We start from the raw sequence: 17851 nt of genomic DNA on the forward strand, positions 1-17851 counted from the left end.
TAACTGATTAACTATCAGCTTACTGTCATTTTCAGACAATCATAGTATGTCATGTTATGATAATATCATTATTTACTTTTATAAACCACAATTTTCACATCAGAGACCCAAAGTAATAAACAACAGATAATAATTATGAGTAAGTATAAGTAATAATACCTACCCAGGTCACAGTGTAATAGCCTGAGGAGTTAATAAATAGTTTTCTTAGCATAATTTATTGGTTATTTTAAATATTGTTAAACAATTGTCAGCTGATCAATTTCTTGGTCAGGAATCAATGCTCACATCCAACAATGAATTATAATTATATAGCATTTATGAAGCTACTCCTGTACTGTTTCTATGAAACATTGAAGGTACTTGGCGCCATGGAGCTAAACAGTCACTTACGGAAAACCAAACACCCCCTAGGGGGCCTCAGTGAGCTTAGAGGGGGGTACCATTGCACTTAATTGAAAGTAAAAAAGAATCACACGTGATGGGACGAGAAAATCCATCGGCTGTTGACGTATGTCATATAGATCTGTTTTAAACTGCCTATAGCTTACCTTGGGTCTTTGGATGGACGCATATTTGATCAACGAATGGCAACTTTTGATGCAGATTCTACTGAAGTAGACCAAGATGAGGAATCTCCTACCATCAGCTCACCAGAAGTGAACCTACATCAACAAAAATCAGAAAATACCAAGATTTATACCTTCATCATGGATTCATCACATTTCTCATGAGCAAGAACACGTGTCTCGTCATACTTGCTAAAAGCGTAAAAGTAATATCATAATCCATGTCAAGGGGGTCCCAGAATTTTTATTATTATTATTACTCACTTATCAGTTTTAATCTTATTTTATATAAATGAGCTGCACCACTCATATTCAGGTAGTACATCTGAACCAAAAGCCCCCACAGGTATTCGAGATAGGGGACTGCTTTTCTCTTTTTTTATCTCCCAGCGGGGGGGTGACGGCGGCTGTCAGCTCCCTGTGCAGGTATCTTCCCAACCCTTGAGCACCTGACACACGATACCACCCTAATCCAGCACCCCCTAAGCCCGGCAGTCCTCAAAGAGGTACGTTTAGCTAAAGTGCAGCATCTTTTGTGTGCGATGGCGAAAGGTTGACGTTTGCCCTGTTTCCTGTCTCGCAGCAAAGCTCGCGTTTATTGCTTCATAACTGACACCTGACTGAGGGACGGGTGTTTTGTCTGGTGTTTAAGAGTTTTCGCTATGGGATAAAACCACAGAGCAGAAATAGGAGCACCGCGTATGTGCTGTAATCATCAATATTCAGTTCTGGTCAACTATAATGCACACAGAGCTTAGACTGATACTAGGAGGTTAATCAGTGGTTGGTCAGGAACTCTGGACTGTATATTTGCATATAAAAGTTTGAAGCCCAGTGTTTTAGCTAAGCTGGGATAATGGGACGTGCTTACAGATATTTAACAGTGAACTATTTACCCTATATTTTCTATAAGAAACGCTCCCTGATTGGTGTTAAAAAAAGAACTGCTTACTTTTTTTTCCTCTTTTTTCCTTCTTAACCTAACAGTAGGTAACCTCGAGGTAGTTCCGGTACAATTATGGTTCTCAGACTGAAGGTATAATAGGCGCACCCTCAAGGGTTCCACCTCAGTGACAGGTTCGAGCTTTAAAACTACTTATTCAGTAGATTTTAGTGTTTGGAGCATTTTTCAGTAATGTTATTGTAATGGAACAAGAATGAAATATAAAACCACCTAAATAAGTCGAGACAATAAATTCTTCTCCTTTTTTTTCTAATTCTTTCCTCTGCAGTGCCGCTTAAATAGTTAAAATGTGTTACTGATGGTACAAAAGACATAACCTTGAAAGTACTGTGTGTGTGTGTGTGTGTGGGACTGAAAAAAGGACAAAACACAAATAATTTGATTATTTTTAATTACTGTAGTTTTTGTTTTTTTCCACATTTTTAAAGGCTGTCTTGCTGTCAGGTAACGAATTTACTTAATAAGTGAGCATCATTATCTGAACTACTGTATATCGGACAGTATTCCAGTTCGGAAATTTGTCTGTCTGTTAATAAATCCTTTATAAATTGCTGGATCATGTAAAAGATGATGATATGAAAGGTGTGTATTCAATACTTTTAGTCAGAATTCAAGATTCAAGAAGATTTATTGTCATATGAACTATATAGTACACATTCCTACAGGACCAGGGTGTAACAACCCAATGTAAACACTGCAGGTAAAAAGTGTCATAAAAATCAAAGATCTACAATAAATACAAGTTTACAGAACCTAAAAAAAGACACTATGGGACCAAAAGACACTATAAAAGACACTACAGGACTGAAAGACACTACAGGACTGAAAGACACTATAAAAGACACTACAGGACTGAAAGACACTACAGGACTGAAAGACACTAAAGGATCAAAAGACACTACAGGACTAAAAGACACTACAGGACTAAAAGACACTATGGGATCAAAAGACACTACAGGACTAAAAGACACTATAAAAGACACTACAGGACTAAAAGACACTACAGGACTAAAAGACACTATAAAAGACACTACAGGACTAAAAGACACTATAAAAGACACTACAGGACTAAAAGACACTACAGGACTAAAAGACACTACAGGACTAAAAGACACTATAAAAGACACTACAGGACTAAAAGACACTACAGGACTGAAAGACACTAAAGGATCAAAAGACACTACAGGACTAAAAGACACTACAGGACTGAAAGACACTAAAGGATCAAAAGACACTACAGGACTGAAAGACACTACAGGACTGAAAGACACTAAAGGATCAAAAGACACTACAGGACTAAAAGACACTACAGGACTAAAAGACACTATGGGATCAAAAGACACTACACGACTAAAAGACACTATAAAAGACACTACAGGACTAAAAGACACTACAGGACTAAAAGACACTATAAAAGACACTACAGGACTAAAAGACACTATAAAAGACACTACAGGACTAAAAGACACTACAGGACTAAAAGACACTATAAAAGACACTACAGGACTAAAAGACACTACAGGACTAAAAGACACTATGGGATCAAAAGACACTACAGGACTAAAAGACACTACAGGACTAAAAGACACTACAGGACTAAAAGACACTATGGGATCAAAAGACACTACAGGACTAAAAGACACTATAAAAGACACTACAGGACTAAAAGACACTACAGGACTAAAAGACACTATAAAAGACACTACAGGACCAAAAGACACTATAAAAGACACTACAGGACTAAAAGACACTACAGGACTAAAAGACACTACAGGACTAAAAGACACTATGGGATCAAAAGATACTACAGGACTAAAAGACACTACAGGACTAAAAGACACTATGTATAAACTTTAAGGCTGTTTCAGTACAATTATGTTTCTCAGACTGAAGGTATAATAGGCACACCCTCAAGAGCTTCACCTTAGTGACAGGTTCGAGCTTTAGTAGACCAAAAGACACCATGGGACTAAAAAACACTACAGGACCAAAAGACATTACAGGACTAAAAAACAAGTGTGCTGATTGGCCAGTACATGGTACTGATTAAATGTAGAACCTTTTTTAGTCCTGGTAGAAGTTTGGTGTTGCCTGCTACAGAACCAAAAGACACTACGGGACTAAAAGACACTACAAGGACCACAAAACATTATGTGACCAGAGGACATCATGGCACTATAGAAGACAGGACACTATAGAACCAAAACACCACAAGACCAAAGGTCATTTAGTCCTGTTATGTCTTATGGTTCTGCAATGTTTTTTGCTCCTGTCCCCTGCATTTTTTAGGTCCTGTAAATGTCTCTTGTATTTATTGTAGATCTTTGATTTTATTACCCAAATTTTTATCTGCACTGGGTAGATAAGTGTGTTAATTGGCCAGTACCTGGTACTGACTACATGAGCAGGTTTTGGTCTTGCTTGCTACAGAACCAAAAAAGACTATGGGACTGAAATACACTACAACACCAAAAGACACTACAGGACTAAAAGACAAGCGTGTTAATTAGCCAGTACATGGTACTGATTAAACGTAGAACTCTTTTAGTCCTGATAAGGAGCAGGTTTTGGATTTGCTCTCTTGGTCTCTAACAGTTACCTGAAGCGTTCCTGAGAGCGTTCCTGCACTAAGCTCCCTGTTCTCCACCACTGCCGTGTTGTTTCAGCCTAATTAGAAGTTTGTTTAGGCTAACAGCCCCCATCAAAAGGCTGAGAATAAAATCTTCTGCAGTGGATGCAGGAGCAGCTCCGTCTCGATGCTCAGCACTTGGACCGGGTGACCTGAAGCTAAATTACCCCCCCAGCCCCTCCATCAGTAAGACAGGGTGTGGGCTGCTGATTGGAGACGGTAGTAGTTAGACCAGGCGGAGGGGGTTCGAGTGTGGTGACAGCTCTTTAAGTGTGTCTCGTAGCCTGCAGGCTTTGGTTTTTCTTCTTTTTAACCGAGGTTAATCATATTCTCACCCAGAAACGGGGCTCAGCCCAAACACCGCTTATCCATAGTTTGAGAGTTTTGGGGAGGTAAAATTAATTCTAAAGAATTGCTTAAAATAATAATTAGTAGTTACTGTTTAATAATAATGTAATAATAGTTACTGTTTGTAAACCTTTGGGACCACAGAGTTAAATATGTATGAAAAGGTAATGCAAACAAAATAAGTAAATACAAGAAAAATTTTACATTGTTGTTTAGTTATGAAACTTAAAATCATCTGATCGCAGTCTGAAACTTTCTTTTGCATATGATCGTAAGTAGTAAACAGGAAGCGTTTTGGAGAAATCAAAATGTGAAACAGGTTAATAGTTCAGGATTTTAAAAGTTAAACCATTTCTACTTTTAAATATGTTGTGTAAAAGTGTATTGCTACTTCCAAGTGGAATGTGTACTTTAAAATTACTTTCTAAATTAGTTTTAAAAGCATGTAAAATTTTAGTTCTACATAGAACGATTAAAGGTTCCTTCTTGGGGCAGCAATTTGCTGTGGATCATGTAAAAGATGATGATATGAAAGGCATACTAGACCAATGGGACTACTATTATGGGACCACAAGATACTACAGGACCAAAAGACACTACAAGACCAAGACATGACATGACCAAAAGACACTACAAGACCAATGGGACTACTATTATGGGACTAAAAGACACTACAGGACCAAAAGACACTACAAGACCAAGACATGACAGGACCAACAGACACTAGTAGACCAAAGGGACTACTATTATTGGACTAAAGACACTACAAGACCAATGGGACTACTATTATGGGACCAAAAGACACTACAAGACCAAGACATGACATGACCAAAAGACACTACAAGACCAATGGGACTACTATTATGGGACTAAAAGACACTACAGGACCAAAAGACACTACAGGACCAAGTGTCTTTTGGTCCTGTGGTGTATTTTGCTCCTTGGTACTTGATGAATAATCAGGTGTCTGTTTTATGACCCCCCCCCCCCCCACACACACACACACACACACACACACCTCCCACCACCACCAATAAAATGACAAAAGTTAATGTTTTTAAAACCCTCTGGAGCACAGAATTACAGAAACGAAAAGGTAATACATACAAAAAGAAATAAACATAAAACAATGCCAGACAAATTAAACATGTTTTCTGTTTGTAGTCCAAAACTTTTGCTTTATTATAAGAGTTTTAAAACAACCCACTGTTTACAGACATTAAACTACAACCCACCAACTATAAATGACTTGTAAAATTGTGTGTGTGCGTCTTGTTATTGACTGGCAACCAGTTCAGGGTGTTTTCTGCTTTTTTTCCCAATGAATTAGACCCACCGCAACCCTGACCTGGATAAAGTGGTTCTGGTTTAGTCACAAAACATTAGTTCTACCATTCTACCACATGCATGATCATAGACAAATAAAACCTTTATACTAAATAATGAGGCCACTCAGTTTACCAAGACTGTAGAACACCACAGAGGTTAGTTTGAATAGAAAAAATAATGCAATTTCTTTAATAAAAACATAAATCTTTATTAATAAAATTATTTTGGGATTGAAAATTACATAATATTACAACAAGTCAATGTGTAAAGGGTATTAATACGACTTTAGATATTAGACTTTAGATGCATAATTGTTTCTACTTGATTAAAAAAAATGACTGTGTACAGAACATGCTGTAATAGTTTTGAATTAGCTGTAATTTATTTGTAATTGTGGCACTTGGTACTTTTATTACATTTGGAAGTGTGACAATGTCATAAAGGGTTTTTTATGGCACAACTGTGATCAGGATTGACAAATATACATAACAGAACCATCTCAAAAAGCAGCAAAACTAAACCCTTGATGGGTCTAAAATAATATCTATTTTTACATACTGTATAAAGTCCTACATTTAAAAAATTTATATAGAAAAACACTAAGTATATTGTGTATATAGTATATAAATTGTGTCTAATACCGGGTGCAAACACTTGCATATTTGGCTCTTGGCACTTAAAGCAGTGTTAAAGGTACAAGCCAATAAAAAATGACTATATTTTACATTATATATATTTTCAGCATTTAGCAGACGCCTTTATTCAAAGCGACTTACAACTGAGAGTATACATAGCAAGCAATTGAGGGCTGAGGGCCTTGCTCAAGGGCCCAACAGTGGCAAGCTGGCAGATTTGGGGCTTGAACCAGCAATTGCGGCGGTTGATAGTTCAGGATTTTAGGTAAAACACTATATATAAATATAAAAACACTCTGTATACCAGTTCATACAGTAATGTATAAAGCTAACTCTTAAACTGCACTTTTAGGCTTAAAACAGTCAAATTGCATTTAATTTGTCTCCTGGCACTTAAAACAGTATCACAAAGTAAACAAAGACTATATATATAGTGGAGATATCAAAATAAGAAACACAGGATAATATGCTGATGTATTTATCTACTGTAGAACATCACATGCTGGAACACTTTTAATAAATAAAAGAATAAAAAATTATGAATCGTTCAGGATTTTAGGTAAAACAATTTCTACTTTTAAATATGTGCTGTAAATGTGCATTAATACTTCCAAGAGCCATTTGTACTTTAAAATGACTTTCTAGATTAGTTTTAGGAGCACGTCTGGTTGTAGTTCTACACAGAACTATTAAAGGTTCCTCCTTAGGGCGGTGGTTAAGGTACTTGATGAATGATCAGAAGGTCTCTGTTTTATGTCCCACCACCACCGAGCTGCCTCTGTTATGCCCCAGAGCGAGGCCCGTAACCCTTAATGGCTTGCACTTGGTCAGAATTGGATAAGTGCTGTAAACGGCAGAAACGTACAACTATCCTCCAGCAAACCCAAAATAAAGGATAAATAAAAGATTCTAGCAATTAAAACATCAAATCAAAGTCAATTTTTACCAACAAAAACAAGAACAAAGTACATTTAGAACCATTCATGTGTTGATACTGCTGCAGACTGTGACTCTGAGTGTTTTTGTCTCTCTGTGTCTCCCTAAACTTTATTTCTCTCCTGGATTTATTCGCCCCGGTTCCTTCAGTCCGAATTTCAAACCGGCTTGATTAACGTTCTTTATTTCTGTCTTCTGTCAAATGAAGGTAGTGATTGAGTCCAGAGATGCTGGACCTACAGCTTTTATACAAACTGAGTCAAAAATAATTGTAGTTTTTAATCATGTTAATGCATTAGATAGGGCAGTTATAGCCTAGCGGTTAAGGTACTGGACTAGTAATTGAAAGATCACTGGTTTAAGCCACTGCCAGGTTGCCACTGTTGGGCCCTTGAGCAAGGCCCTTAACACTAGTCACTTTGAATAAAATCGTCTGCTAAATGCTGAAAATGTGAATGTAAATGATGCTGTATTGAGCAAAGCACAGGTCTAGATTATAAGATTTAAGAAAATAATTTAACACAAAGCTTAGTGGTTAAGGTACTGGACCAGCAATCAAAAGGTTGTCAGTTCAAGCTCACCACCCTTAACCCTCAACTGTGAGTCGCTTTGGATAAAAGCGTCAAAAATGTAAATGTAAATGGTCAGTCTCGACTGATGTCCATCATCACAATCTGAGGAACCCAAAGGACGTGTCTGTCAAGGCCCCGGAGAGGGGTGTCGGGTGTGAGTGCCTAATTGCTATAATAAATAACAGAATAAAGGGTTAAACGAGTAATACATCAAAAGCCAAAGTCCATTTTTACCCAAAAACACAGAACAAACTAAATTCTGAAGCAGACGTTCATGTGTTAATACTTCTGCAGACAGGTCGAAGTGACTCTGACTCTGTTTTTGTCTCTCCGTGTCTCCCTAAACTTCATTTCTCTCCCGGATTTATTCGCCCTGGTCCTTTTGGCATGTAAATAAGCGCACAAAAGAGAGAGAGTCACTTCTCAGTGTCTGAACTAACATTTATGTGTTCACAACAGACCTACAACAGTCAGCTCTGATAGATACAAGCAGTCTACAGCCGGCCTTTTGTGACACTAACAGGGGGGAGCGCTGGGGGCATGTTGGGGGGTGGGAGGGACTTCATTCGTATGCGGATGGGGGCTGAAAAAACGCTCCAGGTGAACCAAATTCCATGTTCTGGGGATAGGTGCGGATCCTAAAAAGATGCCTGTTTTAAAGACGCTGGTGTCTGAGACGGTCTGAGGCTTTGTCTGTTCTGTCTGGTTTTACTTTCGATGGCATTCTGGAAGACGGCTGCAGAATTACAAAGAGTGACTAAAATTAGGGGGCTAGAGCAAATATTTTCCCTTTTAATGGTGTTAGACTAGACAAAATGCAGAATCTTGATTAGAAAGGCTGACCTGTACAGCAATATGAGGTGAAAAATATACATTTTGAGTCACTGAGTGTATTGAAGCACCGAGAAATTAATTTTAGTTTTTAATCAAGGCAGCCAAAGTGGTCCAAATTTGCCGAAAAATCAATTCCCTGTCCAAAAACAATGTTTTGCTATGTAGAAAATGACACAAAGCACAGATTTCTAAAGAAAACCTCAATCTGTGAGAAGCTAGCTGTTAAAGTCTGACGTATTTTGAAGATGTGTCCTCCAGGCTTGACTTGAAGGCAGGGAGCAACTTCCCAAAAAAGGGTGTGGACTCAGGTATCAGACAGGTAGCTTCTCGGGCCCGCCCCCTCCGATGTCCCCTGGTATATATGGCAATGCCATAGATTTCCTTTAGATTTTCCACAGCCTGTCACGTCCACTTATATATTCAACAGCGGCCGATTTTTAGGCGAAAACAAGGGGCAGAACAAGGGGTCAGAATCCTGGAGTCTGTGGAGCAAACAGCGGCTGCATTGCTCAATCTCAGCGCCAACATGTTGTACCTGGAGACCACCAACCCGGCCTCGTACAGTGAGGTAAGGCCCGTATTGAGGAACAGAGTTCTGGTCCTTTTGCAGAAGTTTGGGTTCTTATCTAGGATCCCATGGAGCACCTGGTCAGGAAATCAAAATCGAGCTGCTTTTAGTCAGTAAAAGTAAAATTCTATTTTAATACAAGGCTAAATTGGATTGGAAATGCTGAATACTTCATTAGTTTTTGTTTTATTGACCCGTTCCTGTGCAGTTTCTGCTCCTCCAGCACCTTCCAGCTGACCGTGTTTGTGTTGTGTCTATTAGAAGGAAACGCAATGTGTGTGTTCAGCCGATGTAGCGCGAACGGAGGCATTTAGCAAACAGTCTGAGTTTGTTTAAGATAGCGCGAGTATTTGCATGGAGCGATTGTGCTACAGTTTGCCAGATAGCGAGTGTAGACGAATTCAATCAAATATAGAAACGAGTCTGTGACATATAGATTAGCAGTAAATGTAATTCCCCCAGCCTGGTCTGAATGTGCTGAAATTAGACAGTAAATTGTTTCAAATTTTTTATAGCAGCTTTGTTTAGTTGAATCAAACGTCCAGACCAGATGAATGTTCTGATGTTTATTTATATTCATTCTACGTTCATTTTATTTATGTACTTTTAAGTGTAAAAAATTAGTGTAAAGTTAGAAGAAAGCTGTGGCCTAATATCACAACTGATGTCAACTCTTTGAAATGTGAAAGTAATTATTAGTAAATAAAAGTAAATTATTAGTAAATTAGAATTAGAAATGACTATATTGGTCAACAGGTATTTTGTTGTATTATGTTTATATTTAAATTGATAGTCAAGTCTCATATTATATTTATATATTTAATTAAAATATGGGTTCATTTAAAAAATAACCACATTGGTAAATGGATAGATTGGAGTTAAAATTAATTCTTACTATATCTAATTATATTGTATTCTTTGAATATAATGAACATGGTCAGTTTTCATATTGTTCTATTTTATCCCTCCAAATGCTCAGATTTTCTTGACTAACTTCTATTTCATAAATATCCAGTTTGAATTTCACATGCTCATCTTTTCTCTCAGAAAATTCCTTTTATATTATTCCTTTTTTCTTAAGTAAGTCTAATCTGTATAACACTGATGCTTTTATGTTTTGTATGATGTATAATGCAAGCCATTATTGCACTGTTTGGAAGACTTTAGCACTTTTAAGTCTCCTCTGCAAACCCCCAACCTGCCGCCTTTGCTCTTTAGGCCTGTGTTCAGATCTATGTGTTTGTTCTCTAAAATCCCGTCCATTCTTCGGCAGGTGATTGTTAAAATCAGAGCCGCTAATCTTCGGCTCACAATCTATTGTCAGCGTGTTGTCAGGCATCTGACCCGAGTGCTGTTAGAAACTCGAGCCAATACTTCTTACCAGAAACACACAAAAACCCAAAAAGCTGAGATAAAATGTGGATGGAGGGGAGTGGAAGGTTTGGAAAGGTTTCTTGAAGTGTCTGTGTGTTTGCAGTGTTTGTGTGTTTTAAAATGGGGCAAAATGTTAGCTGGAAGGATAATGTTGGTTAATTAATGTAATAAAATTATAAACAATAGGGTTGCTTATTCTACTTCACTCTATAAGTTTAATACAAACTTAAAATTACTTTTTATGAATGTTAATGCATGAGATGATGCAGTATTGAGCAATGCACAGTTTTAATATTAGTTAATATATTTAAATATTAGTTTTAAATATGTAGTTTTAAAAAAATGCTGGTCAGTCTCTTCTGATGTCCGTCATCACAATTCGGGACAGCTTATCAGCCCGATGCGGCTCTCAGTGTCCGTCGAGGCCCCAGAGAGGGGTGTCGGGTGTGAGCGCCTAATTGTTTTACCAGTGTTTTGATACAGATACAATCACCCGCTCTGCCCAGCCCAGTGGGCATTAAAGCGTGAAGCAAAAGCCCCTAACTCAGCACCCCTCCTCAATTTAGTGCTTAATGGACTCGACCCTACAGGTGACTTAAGAGTGGCTTTAGAGAGAATGTCAGCACCTACACGGTGCTCGGTTCACTCACCCTTCAGGGCAGGTCCCTCCCCACCCTCACGTCCCCCGGGTCTAAGCCTAAGACGTCCTGCAGTAGAGACAAGATCTGGATCCCGATCTATCACGTTATCCAAGATCTAGACCTAGCCGAGGGTCCGCATGATTTATTTGGGTGTATCCAGGAATTTTGACCTACCTGGTTAACTGGTGATTGTTTTTAAGATAGTCCTATACACATTACACATAGACATTATTATGAATTATATCTTGGAACGACGTATTGTGGGTTTCCAGACCCATAGCACGAGTTTCCAGCCACAGGTTTGGGAGTAAAACCTAGACAGTGATGCAAGTATTTTTTTTAGCATAAACACGTATTTCATAACTCTGCTCATCCTGTGCCAGCAGTTCCAAAGAAAAATAACATGCTTCACTTGTTTGGATCAATTATTGAAAGTGTTATGAGTTTACCTTCATTTATTTAAGCATAACACAAACAAACTTAACTCGTTTCTTTTTTTGTCATTTTGTGGTGGTTTCCAGTCAGGTCACTAATAATAAGGCATTTAAAAGCTTAATATAATATAATTTAAGCCTTTTTCTGTGTATATTTAGTATAATTAATTCACTTTTGTCCCGTATAACATCAGACCTCACGTCATATAGTGTAGGAATATTTTAATCTAGGTTTTATTTTTGTTAATATGCAGAATTTTTTAATTGTAAGTGTCATTTTAAACCATAATGTGGTACATTTGATCACACCAGGTGAGCTGTAGTGTTATTTACCATGTGTATGCAGTCAGTGTACCAATATATTTATATTAAGTTCATTATTTGTTTAGGATACACAAAGATATAATTTAAATTAAATATATATTTATCGATTATTTATTAAATTTTTAAGCTCGTTACATTTTCATAAACAAAATAAATCAAGTCGTTTTTATTCATAAAGTGATTTTTAAAATAAAATGCAACGATTTACTGAAGCATAAATTCTACTTTAAACTTAATAAAGATCATAAATGTTAGATATTTATAAATTGTTAATAATAAAACAACATAACTAGTCGTAGGCTATGAAGCATGCAAAATTAAGTGTTACTTAACGTGTTACTCGCAGGTCATATGAGATTAAAACGTTCTAAAATAACGATGAATTTGAAACACTTGCTGATCAACAGAAAGGGGGCGCTGATGAGTTTAAATCTCAGCTCTGCTATCGGGCAGCCGGGGTGCCTGTACGGCCGATAATTGGTTTGTCCGTTATAGCTTCTGCTGTTAGCCGCCCTCTGCTGGCTGATCGATGGCACTGCACAGAGGCGTGGGATAATAGGGATCGGTGCGTGACCCTCGATCTCCGTATGAACCCGTCTGGTGCTGGTGAAAAGAAGTGCACATGTGTTGGCAGGGATGTGTGTTAGTTACGGCCCTCCTTAGTCAGGCAGAGGTGAAATTGGGGGGGAAATGCACCTCTAACACTATTAATGCATAAAGTACATACACTACTGCCAAAAGTGTGTGGACACCCCTCCCATCGATTGGGTTTATGTGTTTCAGCCACACCCATCGCTAACGGGTGTATAAAATTAATTATATTAAATAAATCATAATAATATGCATCCAAATGGGTTGCACCCATTTGGGCAAGGTCCTTTCCTGTTACAGCATGACTGTGAAGGAGGTCCAGTATCCTCCACAGAGCCCTGATCACCACCCTAGTAATTACCCTAATAAATAAAACGATGAAGCATGGTAGTAGCCAAATATAAATAAAATAAAGAGGAGCCTAAACGATTTGCTAAAGTTGTTATTGCATAAATTTTAAGAATCCCTGCAATGCCGTCTTGGATTGTTAGGATTCCTAGCGCAGTACGCTAAGGTCAGTTATTTCCCTTCCCTCTGTCCATCGGTTATCGGGTTGATATGATAGATACGACACCCGAGACACCCGAGCATGCGTCCACGGTGAGAGAAATGCCAACGGCATTATTAAAGGCTGCCGGGCTCATGATGGGCGTCTGATTTACAGCTCTTCTGCTCAGCGCGGTGATATCGGACGGGCCCGAGCCTGGCGGGGGCTATAAACAGAGCGGTATTTTAAAGAGCAGCTAAAACAGTCGTTAAAGGACCGTCGTATTATGGTGGATACGAGGAGATTAAAGGGCGATGGAAGGGAGCGTAATCTCTCAGCCTGCCAAACTCTCTTTGCCTAATGACAACCGCAGAGAATAATGCGTTCCCATGTACTCAGGGTTATGGAAACAGCGTCTGGAGTGGCCTCTGTCGGGTTGACGGATGGCGTGTCTTCACAGTCCATTTCATCTCACATATCTCGAGACAGTCCGTGAAATCTTACGAGGCGATCTTCCATGCACACGTTTTACAAAATACAAAAGCACACCGTCGCAGCGCTATTAAAGTAACCAGTGACCATCATATCCAGTCCTGCAGTCACATTGTAAATTCCATGTATGTTAGAATCTCTCATCTTCATCTACCTGAATCTTACAACACAAACCCACAGCTCATGAACCGTGGAGTGACTCAAAGTGTACGGGAAATATCCACCCACATACAAAGCTCGCCCACAGCTCACCCACAGCTACTGTGTGTTTATTATTTTTTTGCAAGGTTTTGCTATGCAAGATGTATTTAGCAATATACAGTACATGCCTGCTGCAGTGACTTTCATTGTTAACTGTTAGTATGAACTGCAAGTTCTGGTCATAATGTCCTATTTTTTATGTATTTATTAAGTGCAAGGCAGAAAAACGCCCTATACAGGGCACTGATCTATCACAGGGCATCACTCTGCATGTATTTGGGAGGTGAAAGCCAGATAGAAGCAAAGGAAACCAGACTACACATAAGAGAACATACAAAACTCCTAATATTAAGCAACCGCAAGGATTAAACCAAGGTAGCTCCAACACAAACTCTACCAGTTATGCCACCGTGCCCTCCCAGGTTTCTGTTTGTTTAGAATTAGTATTAGGATTGTGATGTGTGGTAGTCAGTGATGTAATACTGGCAGCTTCAGTGATATAAACCCAAAATATGAAGCTATAAAATCTGGCTTTCTGATTGGTGGGAATTAACGAATTGTCTTTAACCAGCAGCCGTAATGTAACGCCGTGTGTGTTGTATCTTCTGTGTATAAAAAGTCCTCTGTGTTATGTAGTACGTTCAGCCAATGTTTATGTTTACGACTGAGAATAACTCCACTTTTTTGGTTTTTAGACTAAGAATAACCCCACTTTTTTGTTTACGACTAAGAATATAACCCCACTTTTTGGTTTTTAGACTAAGGATAGCCCCACTCTTTGGTTTTTAGACTAAAAATAACCCACTTTTTGGTTTTTAGACTGAGAATAACCCCCACTTTTTGTTTATGCCTAAAAAAAACCCACTTTTTTGTTTAGAACTGAGAGTAACCCCACGTTTTGGTTTTTAGACTACGAATTACCCCTCTTTTTTGTGTTTAGACTAAAAATAGCCAAACTTTTTTGTTTAATAACATCCCCCCTTTTTGGTTGTTAGACTAAAAATAATCCCACTTTTTTGTTTTTAGACTAAGAATAACCCCCTTCTTTACTTGCAACAGAGAATAACCCCACTTTTATGTTTTTAGACTGAGAATAACCCCACTTTTTGGTTTTTAGACTAAAAATAACCTCACTTTTTGATTTTTAGACTAAGAATAACCCCACTTTTTTGTTTACGACTAAAAATAACCTCACTTTTTGATTTTTAGACTAAGAATAACCCCACTTTTTTGTTTACGACTAAGAATAACCCCACTTTTTGGTTTTTAGACTGAGAATAACCCCCACTTTTTGTTTATGCCTAAAAAAAACTCCACTTTTTTGTTTACAACTGAGAATAACCCCACGTTTTGGTTTTTAGACTACAAATTACCCCTCTTTTTGGTTTTTAGACTAAAAATAACCTCACTTTTTGGTTTTTAGACTAAGAATAACCCCACTTTTTTGTTTACGACTAAGAATAACCCCACTTTTATGTTTTTAGACTAAGAATAAGCCCACTTTTTTGTTTTTGGACTGAGAATAGCCACTTTTTTGTTTATAGACTAAAAATAACCCCACTTTTAGGTTTACTACTGAGAATAACCCCACTTTTTTGTCTGCAACTGAGAATAACCCTTCTTTTTGGTTTACGACTAAATATAACACCACGTTTTGGTTTTGAGACCGAGAATAACCCCACTTTTTGATTACAACTGAGAATACACCCACTTTTTTGTTTTTGGACTGAGAATAACTCCACTTTTTGTTTTTAGACTGAGAATAACCCCTCTTCTTTGCTTGCAGAATAACACAACTTTTTTGTTTTTAGACTGAGACTGGTGGGTTATTCTAAGTCGTAAACAAAAACATTGGCTCAAACGCTTTAGAAACAGTTCACACTCTGAGATCAGAGAATTAAATATTTAAATGTAAAAAAATTATAGTTTGTTTCAAAACAACGTTTGATTCCTTTAAGGTTCGGGTTAGGGACGGGTTGGTGGTCACGTGTCCTGTGAATTTGTAGAACTGCCCTCAGTTGTTGCCCTCATTGTTGGATTGTGACTGATACGTGTTTTGGGATCAGGTTCCCTTACGGCTGCACGTTCGGATCAGACTCGGGTTCAGCCACACCGCTTAGGTCTGTAGAGCGACTCCATTATGTCCTAATTGCTTCATTGTTGGACCGTGTGTATGTAAGAGGGGTATTCTTGTGGAGGCTGGAGGCAGTAACATGTCTTCATGTGTTCTACCACTGCGCCCCTTTTTGTTACACGCGTCGAGCCGGCTTGTCGTTCCTGCAACCGGCCCCCGGAGTCTAAAACGGCTCGCGGCACACATCCACGGTGACCCCTGTCTGCACAGGTGAAATGCTTTACCTGTCTCTTGTTACCCCATGGCAAAGTGGGAAAGGTATGCGAGGTCAGTGAAATAACCCGAGGTGCACCCAGGTGTGTACGCGTCAACCAGTGAGGGAATAAAATATGAACTAATCACCTGGTATGTTAGAGGGCGTGAGCCGGGACAGCTGACCCCCTCCGTCCCGAAATAAACGCACGTTCTCGTGCAGATTAACGGCGGCTTGAATAGCCGCCCGGCCGTGCTCTCCTGGACAGGAATGTCGTGTGTATAACTGGAAAGGAATTGACTGAGCGACCAGAGGACCGGGGCTGGAAAGTTCTGGCCGAGGTTCAGAACATTTTCCGACCGTCTCGAATGACAACCATTTTAATTCCGCAGCTCGGACGACATGCTGAAGCCGTGTAAACCACACAGCATCAGTCCGCTGCTTCAGTCCGGTACAAATAGGCTTACCATTTGTTTAGTTCTGCGATTCTGTGGTTCAACATTGTCGCAATCTTCTTACAGCAATAACCCATCATATTATTATTATTATTATTATTATTATTATTATTTTTGAGATGTGCCTACCAGGGACAATCATTTTGACTGTATGCCTAATTGCCAAAAAAAGGAGTTCTTGGGTTTGAATCCCACATACAGAATGTGTGTGTGACATTAAATTAATCTAACCATTGATGGGACACTTAAGTGCACCCTTAGTGCAGGTCCCAAGCCCGGAAGGGCATCCGGCCGAATCTAAAATACAGATGAATGATCCGCTGGTCTATATATTTTATATATGAGCTACAGTAAAGTAACATCAGCTAATATAAGGTTAATTTTTATTGCCTCCACCGACAGCCAAACAGCTTTTATATGTCTTCATTATGAATTGAACCTTTTATTATTTTACGACCAGCAACAAAATGTTGTTGCAATCTTTCGGCCTGTACGTCTGGCCTTTGGGGGGAACATATTTATCCACAGGTCACTGCTGCTGGTCCATACTCAGATCAAATAAATTTAGCAAATCCAAATCAACACACACCACTGTTTTATATCAAAACAGAACGTTTACGGCACATTACAACAACGTAAGTGAATTTAAAAAAACATTGTAAATCTTTTACATCATTAAATATCATGAGATGAAAGCTTTGTTTGTGACTTGTTATTAAACCTAAAAGCATTAAATCTAAACAGCACTAAAACTAAAAAGCATTGAAACTAAAAGTATTACATCTAAAAAAAAATTTAAACTAAAAAAAAACATTAAAACTAAAAGCATTCAAAAATAAAAAGCATTAAAACTTATAAGGCTTAAGGGACAGAGCTTTGGGCTATTAATTAAAAGGTTGAGAGTTAGAATCCCGAATCTGCCATGCGGCCACTGTTGGGCCCTTGAGCGAGGCCCTTAACCCCGCCGTACGATACCCATAAAAGCAGTTTGTTGAGCTAACATATAATTTGTGATTCAAAAACTGTTTTTAGATGAGTTTTATTATAAGAAATGTCTTTTTCAGCTCTTGTTTCTCTTCCACATGCTGCAGATGCAGTTATGAGTAAATCAGATTAGGTTTTATTAAAATTCTACATTTAT

The 17851-nt window shown here is 38.4% G+C and overlaps 1 protein-coding gene across 2 annotated transcripts in view; it reads left to right on the forward strand.

The window, feature by feature from the left end:
- Window positions 1-17851, forward strand: part of tp63 (tumor protein p63) — an 84746-nt gene that overhangs the window by 36865 nt on the left and 30030 nt on the right. The window contains exon 1 of one of the 2 annotated variants that reach the window (XM_062996506.1): window positions 9296-9384. The exons of the other annotated variant lie outside the window; for it this stretch is intronic. Within the exon in view, the coding sequence (XP_062852576.1) occupies window positions 9343-9384 (42 nt within the window). The 5' untranslated portion in view covers window positions 9296-9342. Of the gene's footprint in view, window positions 1-9295; window positions 9385-17851 lie in introns of those variants that run through there. 2 annotated transcript variants of the gene reach the window in all.

The sequence above is a fragment of the Trichomycterus rosablanca genome, chromosome 6, assembly GCF_030014385.1.
Source record: "Trichomycterus rosablanca isolate fTriRos1 chromosome 6, fTriRos1.hap1, whole genome shotgun sequence".
In the NCBI taxonomy this organism is placed as follows: domain Eukaryota; kingdom Metazoa; phylum Chordata; class Actinopteri; order Siluriformes; family Trichomycteridae; genus Trichomycterus; species Trichomycterus rosablanca.